Here is a 25,436-nt window from a genome sequence, read left to right as displayed (position 1 = left end):
TTCAGAGCTATCATCTGCACATGAAGATGAAACATTAGGATCAATTGTGCCTTTGGGAACAAAATTCAATGGAGTAGACTTTTGTGGCTCAACATGTCTGTCATGAACAAACGACTTGTTGTTTTTCGAACCATAAGTCATTTTACTCTCGTTCATCATCTCCTCCTCAGTCATTGGTAGATAAGTGTAATTATCATTATACGGAGGAGGAGTCTGATTGTAACCCAAACCACGCCCTTTCTTTTCTTTGTATGCGAGTTGTTGATCACATAGGTTTTTAACTAGTTTACTGGAAGACTCAAACTTCTTGATATTAAGTTCATTAATTTGATATCTGTTTCTAATATCTTCCAGTTCCTTAGTTAAAATGCATACCTTTTCTTGAGCTTCTAGGAAATGAGCTGTTTTTACACTCACATCATCCTTTAGTTTGATGATGTCTTTTCGCTGAGCTTCAATCTTTTCTTTATAAAGTTTTTCGTTTTTTGATAAAGAAAAGTTTTTATTTTTGATATTCTGATAATCTTGAATTAGCTCAGCGTTGTGTATTCTATAAACTTCAACTCTTTGTCTACACTCAGGAGTACAGAAAACCGAAAGTGTATCTTCAACAGTCATTTCTTGAACCACGGGTTTGTGAAAAACTAATGCCATGATTTCAGCGGGTGGTTGATACGTTTGTTCTTCTCCTCAAAACACAAACCAAACAAGAACTCGTGTACTCGCTCACTCAAAACCCTTTGCACGCGAATCGAGCCCCCTTTCTGAACCGCACCTCAAAGCCTGTCAAACCGAATTCACCACCAAACAACCCTTTTTTTATTTATTAATTTTTTTAATTAATATATAAGAAAACTATTTATTATTATTATTATTAAAAATCAATGATCATGTAATAATTACTAAATGATTATGTTATGATTATTATAATTATTATTACTAAAATTAAAAACTAATTCAAACAAAAAGAACCAACTGTTCTTCTTCGTTACAAAAAAGACCCAACGGAACTCTAATATCAATCTGTAACCGCCAAATCTATAGACGAGCAAGACGATGAAGGTGAACGGTTGTGAGACTACGGTGGTTGGAGTATGAACGGAGACGAAGATGAACGAAGAACGGAGAATGATGACGGCGGACAAAGGTGGTGAATGATGTACGATCAGAGGTGAGTGATCGGAAAAGTTTGTCGGAGACGGGAAGAAGATAGTTGCAGAGATGATGATGGAACGAGAGGCTGAGATTGCGACAGGAACTCGAAATCAATGGTTGCGAGTCGAAACGGTTGGACTCGGAACCGTGGTTGCGAGTCAGAGAGTGACTCGAGACCGGAGTTGATGAGTTGCAGGTTTTGACGGTTGCGACTCGGAACGACGGTTGCGACTCAAGATGCTGTAATGTCGAAACCACAAAAGATGATTGCGAGTCAGACGTTGGTAGATGTAAAGATGTAGACGTTGCGAGTCGGAAGCAGACCTGTTGATCGAAGGGAATCGAGACCGTGAAGGATATGCTTTCGTACTCGAGACCGTGAAGGATGAAGATGGTGAACGATGATAACCAGCAGATGATGTCGAAACTGAGTTGCAAGTAGAAACCGCGGTTGCGACTCGAGATTGCGAGTCGGATACGGTGCGAGTCGAGACAATGGTTGCGACTGGAATGTTGATGAGTCGAGAACGGCAGTGAGTTGTGTCGAGACCAGTGAAGATATCGATACTTGATGAGTCGAGACAATGGTGATAACAGTTGGAGTCGAGACCTCAGAATTGATGTCGGTTGCGACTCGTTGTCGGTGGAGAAGAAGGACTCGAAACCTGCTGAAGGTGATGACAGATGCAGGTAGCGACTTGAATTCGGTTGCGACTTGAATAAGAGGACTCGAGATCTTGCAGATTTGTTGCGACACAAGAATGATGAGTCGAGACCTTGGAGGTTGCGACTTGGAATTAGCTTTCTGATAATGAAAGTTGGAAAACCAGAATCCCGAGATCGTGGAGATGATGGGACCGAGACCAGTTGAAACTTTCCAAAGTCAAATATCAATTTCGAAAATTTGGGATTTTGATAAGCTTGGAAAGATAATACCGAATATTAAAAAGATTTAAAAAAATCGTTTGTCTAGTAACAACTTTCAAAACAAATCAAAATCCAAAATATAGGAATTTTCAATAAAATTCGGATGAACACAATGAAGAACACCGAAGAACGCGAAGAACACCAAACCAAAAACAACGAATATCTTGAATATTTTGATATCAAACCGAGCCTAGAAACAGGTTCTAAAGGCTCTGATACCACTTGTAAGTCCCGTAAACCGGATCTTTCAATGATATCAAACCTAATCTTGTGAGAGTGCGGAATCCAATCACAAGATGATTCAAGATAAATCGAAAAATATGAAAAGCAAGAACAAAACCGAATCACCTTTAAACACTTGCACACGATTCTATTACTTGAAAAGCAAAACCGTCTGGTACAAGTGTTCACAACCAAATCGAATTCTCTAGCTCTCTCTCTAGGAAATCTGTAACAATAAAGTTCTAACAGTTCAAACCCTAAAACAAGTAGAAAACTTGTTTATATACCAAGTCAAGCCCACTTCCCTACATGGGCTCCCCTTGGACCTGCTTGGCCCACATGGCCTAAAGCTTGTCCCAAATGACCTATAAAGGTCCACAACCTAATATAAACTAACCCGGTAAAGCCCAGTTCGTAACCATAACCCGTTGTGTTAATTTGATGCGTCAGTCTCACACTTCAGGGCCTAACAACTTATATGTTAAGTGAGCCAGATTTCGATTATGTGGACAAAGTTAAATCCAGGAAACAATCTTGGACTTGTGAAAGTCAGACAAAGATCCTGAAGCAGATGTTGTTGAAGAACAAAGAAATGCCAGCAAATCGAGAGGGGGAGTCTGAAGATATTCAAGTAGAAATTGCTAAAGGGGAGTATGTTGATGAAAGATAGAGAGAGAGAAGCCCAGAGACTGATCAAGACCGAAGAAGTGAAGACATGATATTGTCAAAGACTCGATGGACGACTCGTCAACATCTGAGGGGGAGTCTGTTGGTGCACTACATCTGTCGACTTCGTCTTATATCGAGTCTTAGATTGCATTGTATAGATTAGGGCACGTTTTACGAGAAAATAGGAAGAGTATAGAGTTTAGCATGCTGATTTCGCTCATAGTGTCAGTCAGGTGATTTCGAGCGAAATCACATCAGCTGATTTCGCTCCTGATGCCCTGTGTATGTTGGGGCGAAATCACATCAGTATATATATGTGTTCTTGAGCGAAATCAGTAGAAGAGTTGTACGATTTCCATGCCGAATTGCTGCCGGTGTGAAGACTGAGTGTAATTGCGTTCCAATCAATACAATCAGTAGTTAAAGTGAAGAATCAGCTGTTTCTAGCTTTGTTTCTTGTTTTCCGCACCTGAAACAGAGTAAAGCTCCTCTGAACGACTAATTCAGGTCAGATCACGATCCTACACAATCGTCCAATGCAACTTGCACATGCAAGTGGTATGTGTAGATAAGGACAACGAAGGTACAAAAGCTACAAGGACAAAACATAGGAACTTTTAAAAAACACTTTTCACACCTGAATAACTCCATGCTAGTAGCTCATAGCTACAAGCTTCTGGCTACAAAACCAGGTGGAAAATTGCTCCTAGTTGCTAGCTTCCCCATATTTATCTAACAACTTCTAACACAATCATCGAAGCTGCCATAGTAAATATCCCACAACGATAAACTAGATAAAGGGGTTTATAGCTCCTTCGCATGATCCAAAATACCTCTGTTTGAAAGACTAAAAAATTTAAGGCACATACTCCAAATCAGTTAAGCCTCTAGACAGAGAAATCATTGAGTCATAAGTACCTATGCTTACACCATAGATACTTATGACTCGGGGGGATAATGACGTGGGTGCCCAAAAGCTCCCACTCAGTAGAGCTGGAAGCTCATTTACTGTATACTCAACAAGTCTCGAGGTTCCAAAGCAAACTGATGGGACTTTAACCAAAATGTGTAAAAGTAACATTGAGGCTCACAATTCAGACCTTCACCAAAGAGGGAAGGCCATCCACACAAGCAACACCTTAGAGGATAAGACTTGCCCCTTATAGAAGATGAGCTGTCAAGGAAGCTTCCCAAGGCTGAGAACTCTGCTATATAAAGGAGTCTCCTCACAACTCAAAAGGTACTCCACCCATTACTCTCTCCCTCTCTCTCTCTAAAATTGTACTATCTTATTCTCATAAGCTTATTAACTCCTGAAAACCCCTTACTTCTTCTCACGCCGGAGTCCAATCACAGGATTCTATTTTCACGGATTCTATCCAAAGAGCTTTCTGCCGAAGTAGATCCTAAACCTTCTTCCTGCCATACTCTTTTTGTTTTAACATATCTCTTCCAAAGCAACAATTTTTTATAGCTGAATCAACAAAACAATCTCGACATCGATAGTTGCAGTTGATAAAGATCCTTTGTTTTTCTTAACAAGTTTTTCTAAATAAATCATGACGAATAGAATTGTAAATAAAATAAAAACAATGTTAAATAAAGATCTTGGATTCCCGAAACTCAAGATAAGCCACAAAAACTTCTTCTCTACCTATTCCATTTGGGCGTGTAAGCCACATTTAAAGAGTTTTGCTTGAGGACAAGCAAAGATTCAAGTGTGGGGGTATTTGATGTGTACAAAATGCAACATATAAATTACATCAATAAAGGTATAAAACCAACCCTTTTTAGTACTAATGTTGGAAAAAACACATTTCTTTCTTCCTTTTGAATTTATAGGACCAAATGAGCTTAAAAGAATAAAAGGGACAAATAAGCAGCCAAAAACCAACAAAAATACAAGAAGAAGCAATAACGTGACATGCCCGACCCCTCGGCAGCATCTCCTAAGACAAAAACAAGAAAACAGAAGCTGACCACGGGGCCGTGCCCAGCCAGGCATGGGCCATGGTCAGACCTTACACATCAAGACAAAACCTACAAAAGCTTCTACGCCCACCATCGGGCCGTGCCCAACTCACCATGGGGCGTGGTCAACTCTCAGATTTGCAGAATCTTGATAGTACAGCAAAGAGTTGACCACGGGGCCGTGTCCAGAAGCCACGGGGTCGTGTGGGGCCCTCTGTTGACAGCTGCAATTAATGAAAGAAGAGAAGAAGCTGGCCACGGGCCGTGCCCACTGGACACGGGGCCGTGGCTGGGGTACTGTTCTGACTATAAATAGGGGTGCTTGGTTCACTTCAAAGGCATCTCTTGGCAAACCACTTCTCTCTCACTTTGCCACCACTACAACACCAACACCCACCACCATCATCCATCTTTCGTCTTTATAGTGTGTAGTAGTCTCGGGATCCAAGATTGATAGTAAGAGTTCTTGTCAATAAAAGGCCATGATTGGCTAATCTCTTACATCACTTGGTGAAGACAAGTCTATAATGTACTACTTTTGATTTTTAATCTTTCGACACTTTTTAATTGGGTATGAATTATGACTTTAATGACTGGTTACTTATGTTTAAAGTGAATTTTCTTTACCATTTCTTCATGATGTCATTGATTTGCTCATTCGTTTCTTTACGGTCTATATAAAGCACGTTAACTACTTGGAAGGGGGTTAGAAGGGTGGTTTGGTAAAGTTCTTGTCTCATTCAGTGTATAGATCATGCGAGGACTTGGATCAAGCTTACTAGGACCTCCTTTAATGCCCCAAAGGTATTGGATGGCGGAGGTGCGAATAGCTCGAACCCCACATATGTAAACTACTATTAAAACTTTAAACCGACTTCTTGGGATTGTATCCTTGCTGACTCAAACCACTTAGCCGAGGGTAACGTCACCTTCAAAAGAGAGGCCTACCACTTTTCGCTTTAAAACTTATTTAATTATCTTTCAATATTCCGACCCTTTGGGAATGTATCCCTGCTGACTCAAACCACTGGGTTGAGGGTAACGTCACCTTCAAAAGAGGGGTTTACTACTATAACTAAGATAATCTTTTAAAAAGTTCGAAAGTGCGAAAATCATCAAAGGGTACATTAAAGATGAATTGGATCCAAGTGATTCTATCTTGTCTATTTGTCTTTCATTTATTTATCTTTTTAATTTTCAGATTTATTTTCATGTTTAAAAACTTTTATAAAAAATCTAGATCGATTAGACGTTGACGATAAACCGGTATTAAAAGCTCTTGTGTCCTTGGACGACCTCGGTATCTTACCAACACTATACTACGCTCGCGATGGGTGCACTTGTCATAGTGTGTGTTTAGTGTTAGTACAATATCGTGTTTTATAAATTTAAAACTTTACTAATGCGTAAAACAGACTTAAAATATTAATAAAATCATATCACGCTTCACGCACACCAGCCGGCTATGATGGTGTGCGGGGAGGACTTCCGCATAAGGCCCGTGATTTCGAGGGGCACGAGTTTTTTTTTTTTAAATTGATATATATATATATATATATATATATGTTATTTAAAAAAATTGTAAACACATACCAATTCCAATATAGGTCCATTATCATACACTTTTTGATGGTTTATAATTTAGCCCACTACACATTAGGTTTATTGGCCCAATACTAATATGATTTTAATAAAGATTATAACACACAACGACAATTTCATGGACCCTGGAATTTGAAAGTACGAGACGAACAAACTCATCAAAGTAACGAACAGTCAAACATCATCACTTCATCAGAACTTCGCTGAATCGTTGGGCCTGGGCTGCTGCGAACAGAAGATTCAGAGACATGAACAAGAGCAGCATCGATCAGAGACGCGAACAAGAACATCGATCAGAAGATTCAGAACTCAAAAGATCCGTTCGTCGGTTAGCTATTAACTTATTAGTTATTACGGTATGTAACTCATTAGAATACTATGATTTTGTCATTATCATAATTGCATTGTTTATCAAATACTACAATTTTTGTCATTTTCGTAATTATAGTGTTTATCGTTAAAGCATATGGGCACATTTTTCAAGCTCGAACAGGGTACGTGAATTCTCAGAGACACCATTGGTTAGTTTTAAAGATATAGAAATCCTAAATTCACAACTTATCAGTTATGTTTTTGTTTTGCTCTTATATTGATTATACCTTTTATCCTTGATTTAATAGTAATTCCATCTTCATTCTGTTGATTTAATAATCTTTTTTATAATACTAGTCAAGTTTCGTAGCCATCAGTTGCACAAGCTCTACCATGCTATACGATATTTGACTTTAATTGAAATGTTTTGTGTTAGTGTACTTAGCATAAAAATGTGACTCCTTTATTATTATTTTTTTTAACAATAGACACTTTTAGAAGACCATTCTAAACCTGATAAGTAACCAACACATGGCTAGTCCTAGCCAATAAATGATGATAATTTCTTATTCGTGCATTGGTTATTTGGTTTGAAATTATAACTACCAAACTAAGGGGTGAGAAATCTAGAGTGGTACCATGGTCACTAGGCCATGGGAAAAAAACATGCTAGTCAACACATGATTGTTGAATCTTCAATTCACGTGACACAATTAACCTTAAGCATCTAAGATTCACATGTTTTTCACTCTATGGGTGTTTGGGGTTGAGTTTTAGGGGGTGTTTGGAATTGCGTTTTCAACCTGATTATTTGATTATTGTGTTTTGAAATCGCAAAAAATCTATTTTGAGTGTTTGGTAAAAAATTAATAAAAAGTGATTTTTTACGTTTTGTAGAGTTCAAAACGTGATAATCCATAAGTAGATCACCCCTTGCTGCAGGAAAACGTGATAATCCAAAAACTGATTTTTTACGTTTTCACTTATTTATTTTTTTAAAATAAATATACTTGCCAAACACTCAAATAGTTGATTATCAGATTATTGTGATATCAAACAACATAATCAAATCCAAACAATGTTGATTATCTGATTATTGTGATATCAAACAACATAATCAAATCCAAACACTATATTTCTGCAGCACGTTTTGTTACAGCTAATTATCTGATTCTGATTATTCAAAACGCATAATCTATTTTCAAAACTCAACCCCAAACACCCCCTTATCTGAGATTTTTATATTATTGAGTTTTGAAATCGTAAATAATCAGATTTGAATGTCTGGGTAAAAAATTAAAAAAAATTGATTATTTGCGTTTAAAAAGTTACAAAACGGTTTTCCAAAAGCAGCTCCCCCCTACTGCAACAAAACGCAGTTTTCCAAAAATTGATTATTTGCATTAGGAAAGGATTTTCATTTGTTTATTTTTTTAAATATATATTTGCCAAACACTCATATTATCTGATTATTGTGATATTAAGCAACATAATCAAATCCAAACACTATCTTTCAACATCATGTTTTGTTACAGTTAATTATTAATTATCTGATTCTGATTATTCAAAACGCATAATCTATTTTCAAAACTTAACCCCAAACACCATTTGTTTTGTTTATCCTAAAACATTCAAATATGGGATAAGGAAAATTATCAATCTTAAAGGCTATTAGAAGTGAAGATAATTAGCATGATAGCATGCATCATTCAAGTTTTAATATTAATCATCGAGTTATGGTAGTAATGGTGTGGGAGTAGCACGGTTATTCCGGAGTCTCAAACCATGGCAGATATCTAACGAAGAGAGAAATGGTTGTATCGTTTTCGATCAAAACCCAAATAATGTTATAACCAATGTAAAAATAACATTGATCAGCAAAACATATCCAAGTTCAATGTTCAACCATTATTCATATAGACCATAACACATGCTAAAGTCATAAAAAGTAATGAAACATAATCTATTTAAATTTAATAGAAACTAAATAATAACATTAAAGTGGCTAGCATACACTGTAAAATCCATTGTAAGTGAAATTTTTCTTTTTATTTTTATATTTCCACCCATTTTATTCGAAGTGTAAATATAAATGTGAATTGTCTCGCATCTATAAATCCAAATGTTTCTCATCTTCTATTAATATGCAGCCGTGAATATTCCAAATCTCTCTCATCTCTACAAATATGTAGCCTACAAACCTTTAGCAAACCATTAACCTTGTTCAAGAACTTCAAATCGTCTGGTTCAACCTGGTTAATTAGAACGGTACATTACAAAAACCTATGGTCCAATTCAACCTAGTTCAACCGTCCATGTTCGAACCCCTTGATCATCTAGTTTCCGTTCAAGTTTTCTGGTCCAAAAATTGGTATTCGCACATAGAACAAAGGATGGTATATAAATTCGGACCACAAGAGAAGTCATCACTATTGTCGACAATTGAAGAGGTTGCAACTAGATAGAGTTACGAGTATTACTAAATGACAAAACTAGTTTTATGCTATATATTTCTTTTTAAAACTTACACGGACTAGCGTTTTAGTTAATTGTTTCCAGTAAGAACATTTAGTTGTTTGATTAGGATTTACAATTTACTTTCTTGAATACAAGTTCAAAATACAACATTAGGGTTGTTAAAAATAGTTTGTATTTTTTCAGTTTTATATTCTTTTTGTAATTTTCCCTGATGAATTATTAATGAAAATATGTTTTGTATTCTTTTTTAATCATGCTTGTTTTTATTTTATAACATATCAATGAGGCTGGACGTGTAACGGGTTTGGATGTCTGATGGTTGTTGGGCTTGCTGGAACTTGGGCTTAAAAGACTAAAGAAGAGGCTGCTGCTAATTGGGCTTCATCAGTTGTGCGCATGGGCTTCTGACTTCATCTGTTGAGATTGTGACTATATAACATTAACTTCATTAGTTGTTATATTGATTTTACGAGATATCTTTCTCTCACTAAAAAGTTGTTCTCTCCATATAACTTTCTCTCTAGGGTTACACATTTATCAGGTCTTTTGTTGACGATCTCTTGTTGAGATTGTGTGTCAGTCATTTAGATCATGTAGATAGTGTATGCAGGTCATCTAGTTGATGATCTGCTTGTAAGGAGTGGTTGTTCGTCTGTACAGTTTTTTTATTGTCGAGTTTATTATATCAGAGTCTTTGATCCGTGTTTTTGACATGGTATCAGAGCCTCAAGGCTCTTGTCTGTAGTAGAGAATGATTCTCCTGTTCTTCCGCTGTGATTATCTTGTGATCTAGGGTTTACAAATTTGAAACCCTTGCTAGCAGATTCTTTATTCTTACCATACAAGTTTGAAACCCCCATAGCCACAACACTGTTCCTCTCTCTTCTCTCTCTCTCTCTAACCTCTATTCACCGGCCGGACACTTACCTGTGATCGCCGGTAACCGGTTCACTGTTGATACTAACAACCGGAGCTCTATCCGCACGAGTTATTTTCAGCAATTGCTGTTGAAGAAACGGTTACAACTACTTTTGTGCGGTTATTGGAGGTTATATAGAGTTTAAGCGGTGAGTCTTCCGATCTCTTCGTGTAGTGGTTGTTGTACGGGAATGTGTCGGAGTTATTGGCTGAGATCGTGATTTAGGGTTGAGGAGTTGAGATTTGTTGTTGTTGCGGTTTTCTATGCGTGTTTTCTGTTAATCTGTTTTGATTGCATGATTTTGGTGAAGTACGAGAAGACAGAGGGTTCCGGTGACGAAATTGGAGTGATATGGGGAAGGAAGGATTTGTTTTTCCAAAGAGGCTTCAGCGAATTAAAGTAGGCACATTAAATGATAGTGCACCTGTGATGAACATAACGACTAGAAGCAGTGGAGATTCTTTAAGAGGTTCTGCACCCTGTGGTGTGAGATCGTTTAGAAATCCAGATATGTCTACACGATCTGGATGTGTTATAAATGGGAGAGATACTATGTCAAAGCCGAAGGTTGAGAAATTTGACACAACTGATCTTGATTAGACTGATAAGATGGTTGGTGCCCTGTTCTTGTTCGATTATTGGATCTGTTGGGAGTATAAATCGGGGTAGTTGGAGAAACCCTAGCTTTGGTTTGCTTTTCTGGTGAGATCATTCCTTGATTTATTTTATGTTTTTTAATTCTTGCGTTTAGGCATTCTGTTGCCGGGGTAGTTGGACCGGTTTTATGAATTTGGGACACAGGAAGGGTGCATCCTGTTGCATTCTTGTTTATTTTTTTGTTTGATTCATGTTCTGATTGCTTCTTGTTTGTTGTGATTAGTTACGGTTCTATGTTACTTGTGTCTTGATTGACTTTGTCTTGATCTGCTGTTTGTTCATTACTTTTGGTTACTAGGGGTGATTTGTAAGTGTAGAGTTGGCATATGTGCAAAGACTTAGGTAGGCACCATAGAGTGGTGAACCTACCATCTGGCCCCTGGCACAGTTTTGCTGGTTTTTATTTTGCCTGGTTATCATTCTTTCTCTTCATTTATGTGATTAGGATTTTCAATGTGTTGATTAAACAGATTCGCATTGAATCTGTTGTTTTTTATGAGATCTCTGTTAATTGTTGATGATTATCTTGTTGGTAAACATCTTTGTGGTTGGTGTTGTTTTTTGTTGCAAGTTCTGTGAATCTTACCTGCTGATTTCTAGCTTACTGTTTGGTCCTTATTCTTTGATGGCTAATTTTGTGAGTTTGTATGGGATTTTTTGTTTTTGGCTTCATTTGGAAATAAAGAAATTATGTTAATTCTTTGTGTTTGTCGGTAAAAGTCCATAGTTTGTTAATAAGTGTTTTAAACACTATTTTTTTGTGTGTTGAATACTTGTGTTATGTGGAAATTTGATTGAAGATCTCATGGGATGTTTTTGTTCTCATTGTGTAATTTAGCATGATGAGCTTTATAAAGTAGACGTAAGATGTTGATTATAAGTTTACTCAACATATACTTGTCCATCTTAAAGTATTTCAAACTTGGTTTTGGAATTTCCAATTTTTAGATGAATTAAACGAAAGGTTTTTGAATTGCAATGAGGAAAAAAGGTTTTAAAATGTTTAGACTAGTTATTGAGTTATGAAGTTTACAGTTGTAACTAGCTTTATTTTTTCAAGAATATACTAGTTCTTCTTCGTGAGGAATGATTCTTTTGCAATGTCATGTGACTTTTGTATTCAGTTAAAAAATATTATTGGCTATGAAATTGTTATCTGTTGTAGCGCATGTGTGTCTTAGTTTTATCGGACTTGTTTTGCTGATTGTTGAACTCTGTGGATCATGAATTTGACCGTATCTTGATGGGTTTTTTAGTTATCAACTCGTATCATGATGGTGTATCTGATCCATATGTTATGTTTCCTAAAATGTTGTCAAGATTGTTCTTGATCATTTTGTCAGCCTTGTATGTCTTCTCTTGTGAGAGTTTTGTTTGTTTTTTCTTGTTAAGGTAATACTATCTTGAAGATATGTTCTTCGATAGTGTTTGCCTTTATCTCACTGGTCTTAGATTCTTCATGTTTTGAGTCCGACCGTAGCGAGGTTTGTGTAGGATCATTGTGTTGGTGATCTTATTTGGTTCTTAGTCGTCTCTTTGAGACTTCATTGCCGATCGTAGTGATGTTACTTCACTGGTCTGGGTGATGCTTGTTTTTTTTCACACTGGTCTAAGGTCGTTTGTAGATTCTTCGTGTTGTTGAGTCTAGTCCCGTTAGATCGTAGTGTTGTTTCTTGAATGGTGTTATAGCCTTGTGTTGTCTCTTGTGTAAGAGATATTTTCTAGTCTTAAAATCATGTGATTTTGTGTTCAACTGGAACTTGTTTGGCTGAGTATTATAGCCTGGTGTATGCATTGTTACCAGGCTTGAATCTTGAATGTTTGTGACAGTCTTGTTCGCTCCTTTGTGAGATGTCTTTTTCTAGTTGCAAAATCGTATGATTTATCATTACAATTAGAAGGTGTTAATTGTCATCTGAAGTTGAATTGTGTAATTCTCATTTTATCTGATTTGTTTTGAATCATGTGTTTCAATTTTGTGGTTCAAATGTAGTGAAGTTGTAAAAGCTGTTTGACAAAATCGAATGAGTCTTTATGTTCTTTACACTTGATGTTGTAAGTTGTAAAAGGCTTTGATAAAAGCAAATGGATCTTTATGTTCTTCACATGTTTTGCCCTTTTTTGTATTTTAGATGTGGTTCTGAAATTTTAAAGTCGCGTGACTTTGTTTTATCACATATGTATCTGATATTGGTATTAAATTTTGTGATTCATGCACTTGTAAAGTCGTAAAAGTTTTTTGTTAAATCAAGTGAGTCTTTAAGTACTTTACAAAATGATTTTTTTTAATTCACTTTTCCATACGATGTTATGAGTCTGTTGGAGTTTTGTGACTCTCTGTTTTTTTTTAATTCACTTTTCCATGTGATGGTTTTCAAAGAAACTTGTGATTTTTACTGTTTCTTTAGTTGTTTTGGTTGCTTCACATATGTTTGTAATAATGTGATCAAGTCTACTACAGTTCATGTTATTTTTTAAATAAGTGGAGTTTGTGTGATTGTTGTTTCCGGAAGTCTGTCTTAGGGGTTTCATCTTCCTCATTTTTATTGTGAAAACCGAATCTATCATGTCTATTGTTACAGATCATCACAGTGACGTACGTAACTTGATCAAATTGTTTTTTTGGTTTTCTCTCATTAGCCATAGGTCTATGATTTGTTCTATTTCTTGTTAGTTGAAACTGTAATATGTTAGATCTGACTTGTGGTTGGCATCAGACTATCATATAGATAGTTTGATCTTGAGAGTTCTACAAATGTAAAGTCAATTGGATTCTGTATGTAAGGTTGGTTAAGAAATAAAAGTTTGTTATAGATTTGGATAGCATCTTCTATTACGGTTACACTCATTTTTTTCTTGTTGTCTCTTTCTCATATCGATCTAGGGTTTCAACATATGTTGGGTCGTTTACCTATTAGTTCGAGTATTGTGTGAGAGTAGATTGTCATGTAAGGGTAGTGAGTTGTGATGTCTACTGTATGAATTTCACAATCTTTTCCGTTTTGAGTTCTTGTTCCTTGAAAGTTCTAGGTCTATGTGCTATTTTTATATGTTTCAAAATTGTCGTGAAATTGTGGTCAAAGTTTGATTAAAATCAAACTTTGTGTTACATATTTACCTTCTGCCAGATGTTCTTCATACTTGTTGTTCAAATGAAAAACCGTGTTTAGTTTTGTGAACTTGCTTGTTTTGGAGTAACTATGTTATTTTGGTTTATAAAACTTGTAATCTTGTTTTTCACTAAAAATAGATATTCGAAATCTGCTATGATCTTTAGTTTGATTTGAAAAATGCAGGGTTATAATGGTAGTCAGTTGTGGGATACTGCATTTGCCATACAAACAATTATTGCTACAAACCTCATTGAAGACTTTGGTCTAACACTGGAAAAAATGACACATGTATATAAAGAAGTCACAGGTGTTAGAAGACTACGACGGTGATCTCGATTATTGGTACCGTCATATTTCAAAAAGTGCTTGGCCATTTTCAACCGCAGACCATGGTTGGCCAATTTCAGAATGTCCTAGAAGGGCTTGAAGCAATTATTTTTACTGCTGATGGTGATATGCGACAAGCCTTGAATAATTTACAAGCCACTTATGCTAGATTTCGGTTTGTCAACCAAGAAAATGCGTTTAAGCTAGTACCTGAAACTAGAATTCATGAAGGAAACTGAATTTGCTCATTTGAGAATCTGTGATAGAGTTGTGAACATGGTTGGCTCAGCTAGATGCCGATTTCACATGACACTGGCATCTTTATGTGGAGACTGAAGATCGCAGAAGGAACGAGTCTGTGGCAGAACAGAGCTGTTGTGTTTACAAAAGAGTTGCTTCTTCAATCTCTTGTGATATGTGTAAGTTTTGGGGCATGATGAATTTCTTTAAATATAAAACTGAGGGGGATGTTAAAAATAGTTTGTATTTTTTCAGTTTTATGTTCTTTTTTAATCATGCTTGTTTTTATTTTATAACATATCAATGAGGTTGGACGTGTAACGGGCTTGGATGTTTGATGGCTGCTGGGCTTGCTGGAACTTGGGCTTAAAAGACTAAAGAAGAGGCTGCTGCTAATTGGGCTTCATCAGTTGTGCGCATGGGCTTCTTACTTCATCAGTTGAGATTGTGACTATATAACATTAACTTCATTAGTTGTTATATTGATTTTACGAGATATCTTTCTCTCACTAAAAAGTTGTTCTCTCCATATAACTTTCTCTCTAGGGTTACACATTTATCAGGTCTTTTGTTGACGATCTCTTGTTGAGATTGTGTGTCAGTCATTTAGATCTTGTAGATAGTGTATGCATGTCATCTAGTTGATGATCTGCTTGTAAGGAGTGGTTGTTCGTCTGTACAGTTTTTTTATTGTCGAGTTTATTAAATCGGAGTCTTTGATCCGTGTTTTTGACAAGGGTATTGTTTGGTTTTCCATTGACAATTTTTAGGGTTTGATTATATTTTGGTTGTTTCATCATATTATATATTTCATGTAGGGCCTCATGAGTCGAGTCCGAGCTTGCCGTACTCGGCTCGATTATAAACCGAGTTAGCTCGGCTCGGATTTGAAACCGAGCTGAAAATCTAAGCTCGGGCTCGACTTGGTTTTAAACCGAGCTGGCTCGACTCGGCTTGGTTTGGCTCGATTTTAAAAATAAAAATTAATACATAGCTCTCAAAATTCAGTATTCTAAGATATTATTTAATGCTTCAAAAGAACATATTCATAATAAGTTCAACCTAATACATTACAAGCCAAAATCACGTTCAACAACGCAAAATAAGTTTTATATTTCAAGTAAATACAATATATGTTTATTAGCACGACAATCAACCTTTAAATGTGTCATAGATATCAAAATACATGCCTAAATACATGTAAATAATAATCACTTTTTTGTAATATATTATATTTATATAAAAATAAAATATATTAATAAGTAAAATAATTCGAGTTAAGCCGAGCCGAGCTACCAAACGAGCCAAACTAAGCCAATTTGGCTCGTCACGAGCTGAGCCGAGCTAGGTTCACTTTCTAACCGAGCCGGCTCGGCTCGGCTCCCTTTCAAATCGAACCATATCGAGCGAGCTTTTTCCGAGCTAAATCCGAGCGAGCTTCGAGCGACCTCCGAGCCGCGAGCTTTTTGGACAGCCCTAATTTCATGGTGGTAGTTGTGAACTGAACAACTTATTGAGATAGTTATACAAGGTTTCTTTTGGTTACAAGTTTAAAATATTATATTTTTTATTTTTTAGCGTCTACCAAATATTATATTTATGATTTTTTAGCGTCTACCTATCACTAACATGTTTTGTTGTTTTCATTAGTTAACATAACTAGTGGTATGAAAACCGGCGCGTTGCGCCAGGTTACCCCCGGTGGGAGTCTGTCTCTCGACTCAAAAGTGCTATCCCCAAGTCCAACAGCCGAATATTGAAACCATCACTTATGTGCAGCAAACAAAACTTTAAAATTAAGTATATAAAAACAAACAAAACTGCAAAATAAAGTTTGTAATCTCACCCAAAAATTCCCGATAACATTAAATCACCGACTGGCTGATTTAGAAAATCTTTATAGGGACAACGTTTCAAAAAATGGGTAACGAAATTGAAAAAACGTCAAATTTTCCAAAATTTACACTGCCGTCAGAGCGTCAAAAGACACCAGAGGTTACCCATTGTTACAAGGTAGGTCCGCATTCATCGTATGGTTAGCAAATTTAAATAAACCATCCTGGAACTAAACATATAACCAAAGAAAAGTATTTCATAGTCTGTGAGATTTTCACATAGCAGCATCAAAGATATATACAAAGATAGAACGGACCTGCAAATATTGTAGATATGAAACATCTCTTTGAAATACTACAAAGTCAAAAAGCACATAACAACTATTTACCTAAGGCCTCCCAGTAACATTTTTAGACAGTGAATCATGTTGTTTCCATTCAAAATGGGGCCTGGCATGTGAGTTTCACTTGAGTGGAGTTCAAATTATGTTACAAGATGGTTTGATGTAATTTGTTTTTAACTGTTACAAGATATGTACAATTTATAGCTTAGATGATATGTTATTGGCTAATTTCTGAGCAGAATGTTGAAACGGGACTAAAGTTGTTTTTCAAATCTAAATTTTAATCCACTATAATTCTAAATGAAGCAATTACTGGCCTACAATCGATAACAAAACAACCAAATAACAAAAATTTGGACATATGCAAATGACCCATTCTGAATTTTGACCCACGAAATCAACAAAAATAACAAAAAAAAATGTTGAGAAAACAACGAATTGTTCTAAAATTCTCCAGAAATACAAATAGAAAACCAAAACATTTATCGACCCATGATTTGAATTGCTGCTAACTTCTTCTAAACGATTCAACTTATCCTCTACAATTGAGTGAAGAGGTTAATGCAAAAAGAGTAATCCCATTCTGAATTTTGACCCACGAAATCAACAAAAATAACAAAAAAAATGTTAAGAAAACAACGAATTATCCTAAAATTCTCTAGAAATACAAATAGAAAACCAAAACATTTATCGACCCATGATTTGAATTGCTGCTAACTTCTTTCGAACGATTCAACTTATCCTCTGCAATTTAGTGAAGAGGTTAATGCAAAAAGAATAATCAGACGACGAACAAAATAAAACTAACCACAAAACAAAAGTATTGCAGATTTGACTCAAAAATATTTCTTTATAATCTTTATAAGTGTGAAAAAACCAACTCGCATATGAATTTTTTCCCGACCGAAAATACCTGCCAGCATCATCATCATCATCGGAGATGAAAAACCTAACATTCTTTCGTAAAAATGAAGTACCTCAAAAACCCTTAAAGCAAGAAATGTAGGCAGATCCAATTGTTCATCTCTGACATCCTTCTGATAATCAACATCGATTCTTCATCTCTAAACAACATCCTTGTGAGAAACACACTGCTTAGGTTGGTTGAACGACTCATAAATTTCTTGTTGATATGGCAATTTCTTAGAGTTGTAGCATGTGTTTGAACGAAACCCCAAAAATAGGGCAACGTGGGGCTCGAACTTGCGCCACTGGGGTATAAGGACAACATACAAATCACCTTACCAAAGACATAATCTTATCAAATATGGAAACAAACGATATATATGCAATAAGACTATGGGGTATGGGGCTTGGGTTGGGGCGTGGGTTGGGGGAAAACGCCCAAGCCACCACCCCGGGTGGGCTTGGGTTGTGGCGTGGCCCTTGGGGCTTGGGTTTGAATTCGGGCGTGGGACGGGCTTGAGGAACGATGTGACGACCTCCTATTCGCTGTCCACCGCCATGTCATAGCGGGTTTGAATTTTAAATTCCAACCTTTTGACCAAGCCAAGCGGTCACCCCAACCACCAACATCCCCTATAAATGTAACCCCAAACCCCACCTGCTAACCCATCCCAAACCGTCGTTGTCCATCACTACCCCACCGGCTACCCCAACCATAACCCACTTGATCCCACCAACCCGCTACCCCAACCTGAAGAAGATGGCCTCTTGGACCCACGAAGAAGAATTGGCTCTCGTCACAAGCGTCGTTGACGCTATAAAGGGCCGGCAACCCGGCCAAACACGATATTGGCCGGAAGCATTCGCAAGCTACCGACATAACGTCGGACACGACCGGCACAACCTCAACGCGTGCCAACATAAATGGCGCGAGCTACGGCCCAAGCTCGATCGTTTCAAGGCCTACTACGAAGCCGTTCCGAGCAACGAGTTAAGCCACGAGGACCGGGTGGCGGTGGCGAACATTGAGTTTCGAGGCAAGGAGCGAAAGACATTCGACAAGCTCGCCCTTTTTGAAATTTACCTAATGCTCTAGGTTTTTTTATTTTGTAATTTTTAGGAATTATGTAATTTTTAGGATTATGTAATTTTTAGGATTATGTAATTGTTTTGGTCAAAAATTACCGAAGCAATTAAGTGATCAAATTAGTTAAGTGAGGTAGTGTGCTAAGAGAATGTGTTCAAAAATATGTCAATTGAGTTATTTGCAAAAACAGTTTCAGGATACGGCTCAGGATATAGAGTCGTATCTGTGATCAAACAATGAGCAAAAAAGTAAAGTAAATGACACGAGATGTACGAGGAAAGCCCTTGCTCAATCTAGATCGCCGGCATAAAACCTCGGGAGCTGACAATCGCAGCTGCCTTGTTCTTCTATTGCCTCAAATATCAGGATACAGTGCAGGATGTGGTGCGGATCGACTAGTTGTTACAATGAAATTTGAATACAAGTGTGTTGTTTGCAATGAGCTAGAAAGTGAAAGTGTACGAGAGTGTTAGTGAAAAATTATGTGCCTTAAACTGATCCGCCCCCATCTATTTATAGTAAAGATAATGCAACAAACTATCCTAAACTCCCGGGATCCAGCGAATATTCCCACTCGAACGTTGAGGACCAAGTCTTTCGGGTTCAACGGCTTCCTCACAACAAATTCGCCCGAGTCTTAAGGAGAAGAAGTCCTGATGACCGTTAGTAGCTTGCAACCGTTAACCTGCACGTGTTTAATTCACTCAACCTCAGGATATCACCCAGGATGTCAGCAATATCCTCGTCCAGCATCCTGGTCACAAATAAATAATTAAAAGCGGGATATTAGTCAGGATATGTATACTCAGAAAATGACCCATAACAATTGTCCCCAAAATATATCGGTTGGTATACCAATCCAACGGATATATTTTAAGGCTTATCTCATGAATCGAGGCAATTAATACGATTGGACACTTGAAGTGACAGTGTGCAACTTCCCACGCGTTTTTTACTCGATGGCTATACATTTAGCCCCTATATCTTCTCTCTTTTCGTTTGATAAACCGTCATCTCCACCGGAATCTTCAGGTAAATTTCTTTCTTTCCCTCTTCTCTGTTTCTTTTTCTCTCCACAGAAATCCCTCATGGCTAGCGAAACTAGATCCCACACAGGCGATTCAATCCCAACTTTCGAAGCCCAAAACCTTCTTAAAGAACCCGAGAAAGAGGTCTGCTCCTTCGACAATGCTGACATTGCTGCCTTGCAAGCTTCCGGTGCTTTCCCTGTTGGTACGATCATCCCCCTTTCGACAGAGAAGTCCGATCGGACTTTTCTTCCAACGAATGGGTGTGCTTCTTGGCCTACCCTTTCTCTATCGGACTGCGATACCCCTTTCCGGCTTTTATATCTCGTTTCTTCGAACTTACCGGTCTCAGTTATACCCAAACCATGCCCATGGTTTGGTGCGTGCTGGTGACTTTAGACCAGATCAGATCTCGATTTATCCCCAACCTTTGCATTGAAGACCTCCCGATGGCCTATCGCCTTCGTTCTCATGGCAACAGTCGTTTTCTCCTTTTCTCAACTTCCAAAAACCCTCTCATTCTTAAAGCCACAAAGAATGGGGAAAAATGGCAATGAAAGTTCTTTTTTGTAAAAAGGGATTCTATCACTGGAGGTTTTGATCTTCCAGTGAAGTGGTTAACTTCTGGTAGGATTTAGGGTTTTAGGAATATCCCTAACCGTATCCTGAAGTTATATCCTGAACTGACATCTTTATTTCTTGTGCAGCAAATTTCAAAGATCTAGCACCCCCAAGCGCTGAATCAGATTCGAGAATCAAAAGCATTTACCAACTCCCGGAAAGCGAGAGAACTTTTTCTCTGTCATTTGCAAGTTCAAGCCAAAGATCCAGCTCCGACATGTCTGGTAAGCACATTAGCACATATGAAACAAATATAATAACTTATGAATATTCGAGAGTTAAATGTTTTTCCCTTTTATGCAGCACCAGTCAAAGCTCCAGAGGTCTTCGATCTTGACGAACTGGATAGCTATTCTGCTCCCATCCTGGTGAAGAAAGAACCAAGCCCCAAAGCCCCCACATCTTCCAGGCCCAGCAGCTCGAGAGCCGTTACCACTCCCAAGCCTCCTCCAGCCACCAGGACTCGTGCTCTCAGCACCCGGAAGCGGAAAGAAACAGATTCTCCGGCTACCTCCGAGACTTTCCCATACGAGAACTATGGATTCAATGAAGCCAGTGGGTTTATGACTTCATTTCTCAATCAGGTAAAAATCCTCATCTGGTATCCTGCACACGTATGTTAACTATTATCCTGGATATTTTACACATATGTTGATACCTGTACTTTTGATTGTAGGGCCTGGAACGTCTCATGTCCCTCTATGAGGATGCGTGTGGGCTTAACAAGATGTTGGAGATCAAGCTCAAGAAAGATGAAGAAACCATCGCCGACCAAGGGACGATCGCCGCCGTCAAGTCTAAGCATTATGAAGATAAATTCAAGGCAATGACCCAGGAGCACCAAGCCGCTATACACAAGGCCAACGAGGACGCCCAAGCCAAGCTGGATGCTGCCCATCTTCAATACCAGCAAGATATGAGTTCTTACCGGGATGGCCTTAAAGGATCCGTTGTTGTTTCCCTTCTCCAAGCCAGGCTAAGGATGGCCTATGAACCCGAGGCCTTGGGCTTTGAATGCCCTTCCTGGAATGTCAAGGCCTGGGAAACGAAATTAGCGGATCTCAAAGGCACCCCTGTGGAACGTCCTGCAAAGCATGCTGGTGGGGATCCTCCCAAGACGACGGATGCGGCGGTCGATGCTGGCGGTGATGCTGAGAAGAATCCCGAAGGTGATGCTGGTGTTGGTGCTGATGAAGCGATGGTTGAAGAGGGTGCTGCCCCTTGAAAGCAGCGAAGTGGGCGATGATGGATGTTTATGCCGAGGCCGGAGCCCACTTTTTAAATTTGATGGTTGTGATTGTCTGAACAATTTACTTTTCCTGCTTTTGAACAATTTACATTTCCTGCACTTTTAACAATATGATGACCAAACGTGGATGGGTCCTGGGTTTCAGGATGAAGCCCTTGGTCATCAATTAGCATCGTTTATTTTGAACAGTATAACAGTTGAAGGCGGATGGGTCTCGGTTTGAGACGAAACCTTCAATCAGTTAAGTAAATCTAGTTAAGAACTTATTGTGCCTTTGGTGGATGGGCCTCGGTTTGAGGTGAAACCAAAAGCACAACTTTTGACTTGTTAATAATATAACTATCTTTTGACTTATTTTCTGTCACCTTACATTACTTAGTGTAACTCTTAGCTTTGCAAAAAAATTCATACTGTTATCTTATAAAATACCCTGATCAGTATGCTCAGCGATATACTGTAAAAACTTTTTATTAGATAGAACTTTCAAACATCCCTTTAACTTTGTAGAAAGTTTCTGATAAACAATCTGTTTTTCCAAAACCAGTTTTCGATAATATTTAAATGCTCAAAGTTCCAAACTAACACTAGTTCCAAACACCCTAATCAAATATTCTGAAAAGAACTTTAAGAATATATCAGGATACTTATCATAATGTTCCTAAAAACTTAGACGATGTTTACAAAGGAAAGATCATACCAGAAATATGGTATAAACCTATTACCAAACTTCAATCCCTTTGCAATTCTTCCAATGAAGATGTCCCATGTGCAAGGTACTTAGTGCATTAGTTCCAAGCCCCATCCTTTTAGCTTTACACCACCACCTTGGTGGGAATGTCCCCTATGTACAATGCCTTCAAATACTTTAGAAATCTTCTGAATGTCAGTTTCCATTGTATAGGCAATTTTTTACGTCCCAAGGGCAAAACCCAAGGATGTACTGGAGATAAATCCCTTGTATTCTGGGGAAAATCCCAAATTTTCATGCGCTACAGGCGGGAGTGTATAAACTCCAAGACTTAGAAAGGTGAAAACCTTTAAACCTTAGAGAGTATGAAAATACCCTTTCGTGAGAGAGGGTGATCAATCCTCATATACCTTTAGGATTCAGGATATAGCCAACAGTAACGAAATTGTCAGCCACTTTTACATGGACTGGTCCCGCCACCTTGAACTATCCCTGAATAACTTGCGCTCCAGGCGGGGTGTTTAAACCCAATTCGGAAGAAAGGTGAATACGTTTAAACCTGTGAAGGGATCAGTATCCCTTAAACGTGAGAGAGGGGGCCAATCCTCTAATCTTTCGAGTTATCCTGAGTACATATCCCGGAGCTGTATCCTGAAACATATCTTGCAAAACAATTGTAAACTAAGGTGGGTGTTAGCTTGGCTAACACCCCTCCGATGCTTAAGTCAGTATTGGGTTACAAAGAACAAATTAAACCAAACATATTTAAAAAAGGTAGAATTCATACCATCCTGAATTAGAAATTAAATTCTAAACTCACTTGAAATAGAGCTTAAGGTGTATAGCATTCCAAGACCTCGGTAGCATATCCCCCTCCATATTCTTGAGTCTGTATGCTCCTTTCCCTGCTTCTGATTCAACTTCATATGTGTTTTGGTCAAAAATCACACAAGGATAATGCAACCAAACTCTTTGTAAACGGGGAATGATGGTTCGTATGATGAACAAAGATAAGGATCACTTAAATGAAAATTGCACAAGTGACACAAGGATTTATACGAGGAAAAAACCCTTGATCAATGAATGATCTCCGGCATAAAAAACCTCGGGTGATGGAAACTACCGATCACCAAACTTCAATATAATAAACAATGTTTACAACTTTGGATGGTAACGAGCTAGGTACAATGATCACTATGGTGTAGTATGCTAGAGTGTGTAAGAAGTGTGTTGTGTCTTCCGAATGCTCAAGAGTGCAATTTATATAAGCGTGTGTGGTCGAATTTTAGGCAAGTCACCTAACTACTAGCTCGTTACCCCTTTAGAAATAGAAGTAAATTTAGCCTAACTAATTGCCCGTAAATTGTGCTGAGTTTCCTTATTCTCCACAACGTCTATTTCTGGCGGTGTATGTGCGAGATTTACGTGAAAGATTCCTTAATAACGTTGCCAAGACCAGTTCCAACTCGTAATTCCTGCAAAACAACATTAAATTCAAAGAGAACAATCATTAGTATGAGGATCCTTAGGATGATCCATGATCCTGATTCTGAAGCTCTTCTGAGGATCTCTATCTGCCAAAGAAACAAGGATCACTCGTTAGGATATCATGTAAGGATCATTGGTCATTAAAATCCTGCCCTAACAATTGCCCCCAAAATATAAGGAGTAATTATGTAATATTAACGAATTATATTTTGCCAATCTTATCTGTAACTAACTCAACGGATATATAGCCGTTGTGACCGAACTATCCGTTGTAATCCTGACGTCATGGAAGTGACAACCCTGCACAATCATGATTATAAATAGGAGATATAGATAGGATCGTTTGCATTTAAATTTCAGAAGTACTCTCTTTATAATCTCATCCGAAGATAAACAGGTATTCTCTCTTCATCTTTTTTCTTCTCTTGCTCTGTTTTCTTTCTCTTTCCATCATTCTGTCAAAAAATGCTGCTCCGGAACTCTTCCAGCAAGGATCCTAAGAATAACAGCCCCTTGAAGGGTCAAGGGATCATCAAGGATTCCCCCACCGAGAGGTGTTGTTTTACCGACCCTCAAATTGACAAAATCCGGCATTTCTTTCCGGCGAACACCCTCTTTAAACCTTTTAGCCCTACCGCTCTGAGCGATTACATCTCTGAGACTTGGGTAGCTTTCCCGGTCACTCCTTTCATGATAGGATACTCGTATTATTTCCCTCAGTTCACCGAGTCCTTTTTCTCCCTTACCGGCATCTGCTATATCCAGGCTATGCCGATGATCTGGAGGGTTTTATACACCCTTGAAAGGATCATCGAACAAGAAGGAATTGATCTGGGTATGGCGGAGTTGGCTGAGATGTATGATCTTACTACTTTTGGATCCCACCGATATTTGTTCAAACGAAAAGCTGGTGAAGAGCACCCTGTTCTCAAAGTTACCAAAAATGATATGAACTGGAAGCGGCGGTTCTTTTTTGTGAAGAGAGATACCATCCCTGATGGGAAGGATTTGCCCAAGAAGTGGGCTACCCATGGTAGGATAGAGGATCCGGGAAGGATCACCGTAGAGCTCATCCTTTAGTATAAGGATCACTAATATTCTTTTGTTTTCTCGTTGTGCAGCTATCTCTGTTTCTCATCTTAGGTTGACTCCTGCTGCAAAAGAGAGACTTTTGGCCTTCAAGAAACTTGATCCTGAAATAAGAACTTTCAAGGTTACTGTTAGGGCTGGATTTTTATGACTTGTGATCCTTACATGTGATCCTAATCAGTGATCCTTGTTTCTTTGATAGATAGTGATCCTCAGAAGAGTTCCAGGGACAGGATCACGGACCTTCCTAGGGATCCTCATACTAACGATTGTTCTCTTTGGGTTTAATGTTATCTTGCAGGAATTTCGAGTAGGATCCGTTCTTAGCAACGTAAACAAGGAACCTATCACGCTACTTTGGCATATGCATAATCAAAGATGGACGTTATGGACAATATGGAAACTCAGCACAATTTAAGGGCGATAATTTAGGCTAAATTTACTTCTATTCTTGAAGGGGTAACGAGCTAATAGTTAGGTTATTTACCTAAAATACGACCACACACACT

At 38.0% G+C, this 25,436-nt stretch overlaps 1 protein-coding gene and 1 long non-coding RNA gene across 2 annotated transcripts; both read right to left on the bottom strand.

Annotated features, from left to right (window-relative positions):
- Positions 1-1,006: 1,006 nt before the first annotated feature.
- On the bottom strand, positions 1,007-6,836 carry LOC118488890. Its single transcript, XM_035986304.1, has 3 exons — positions 6,719-6,836; positions 1,480-2,075; positions 1,007-1,395 (listed from the first exon to the last, which is right to left on the bottom strand). The coding sequence occupies exons 1-3, from the start codon at positions 6,834-6,836 to the stop codon at positions 1,039-1,041; spliced, it is 1,071 nt and encodes a 356-aa protein (XP_035842197.1). The 3' UTR covers positions 1,007-1,038.
- A 10,295-nt stretch (positions 6,837-17,131) lies between these two features.
- On the bottom strand, positions 17,132-18,035 carry LOC110922008. Its single transcript, XR_002582760.2, has 2 exons — positions 17,685-18,035; positions 17,132-17,515 (listed from the first exon to the last, which is right to left on the bottom strand). It is a non-coding gene; the product is annotated as an uncharacterized LOC110922008 (long non-coding RNA).
- Positions 18,036-25,436: the final 7,401 nt, after the last annotated feature.

This window comes from Helianthus annuus, chromosome 17 (assembly GCF_002127325.2).
Source record: "Helianthus annuus cultivar XRQ/B chromosome 17, HanXRQr2.0-SUNRISE, whole genome shotgun sequence".
In the NCBI taxonomy this organism is placed as follows: Eukaryota; Viridiplantae; Streptophyta; class Magnoliopsida; order Asterales; family Asteraceae; genus Helianthus; species Helianthus annuus.
This window is presented reverse-complemented; position numbering and strand designations above follow the sequence as displayed.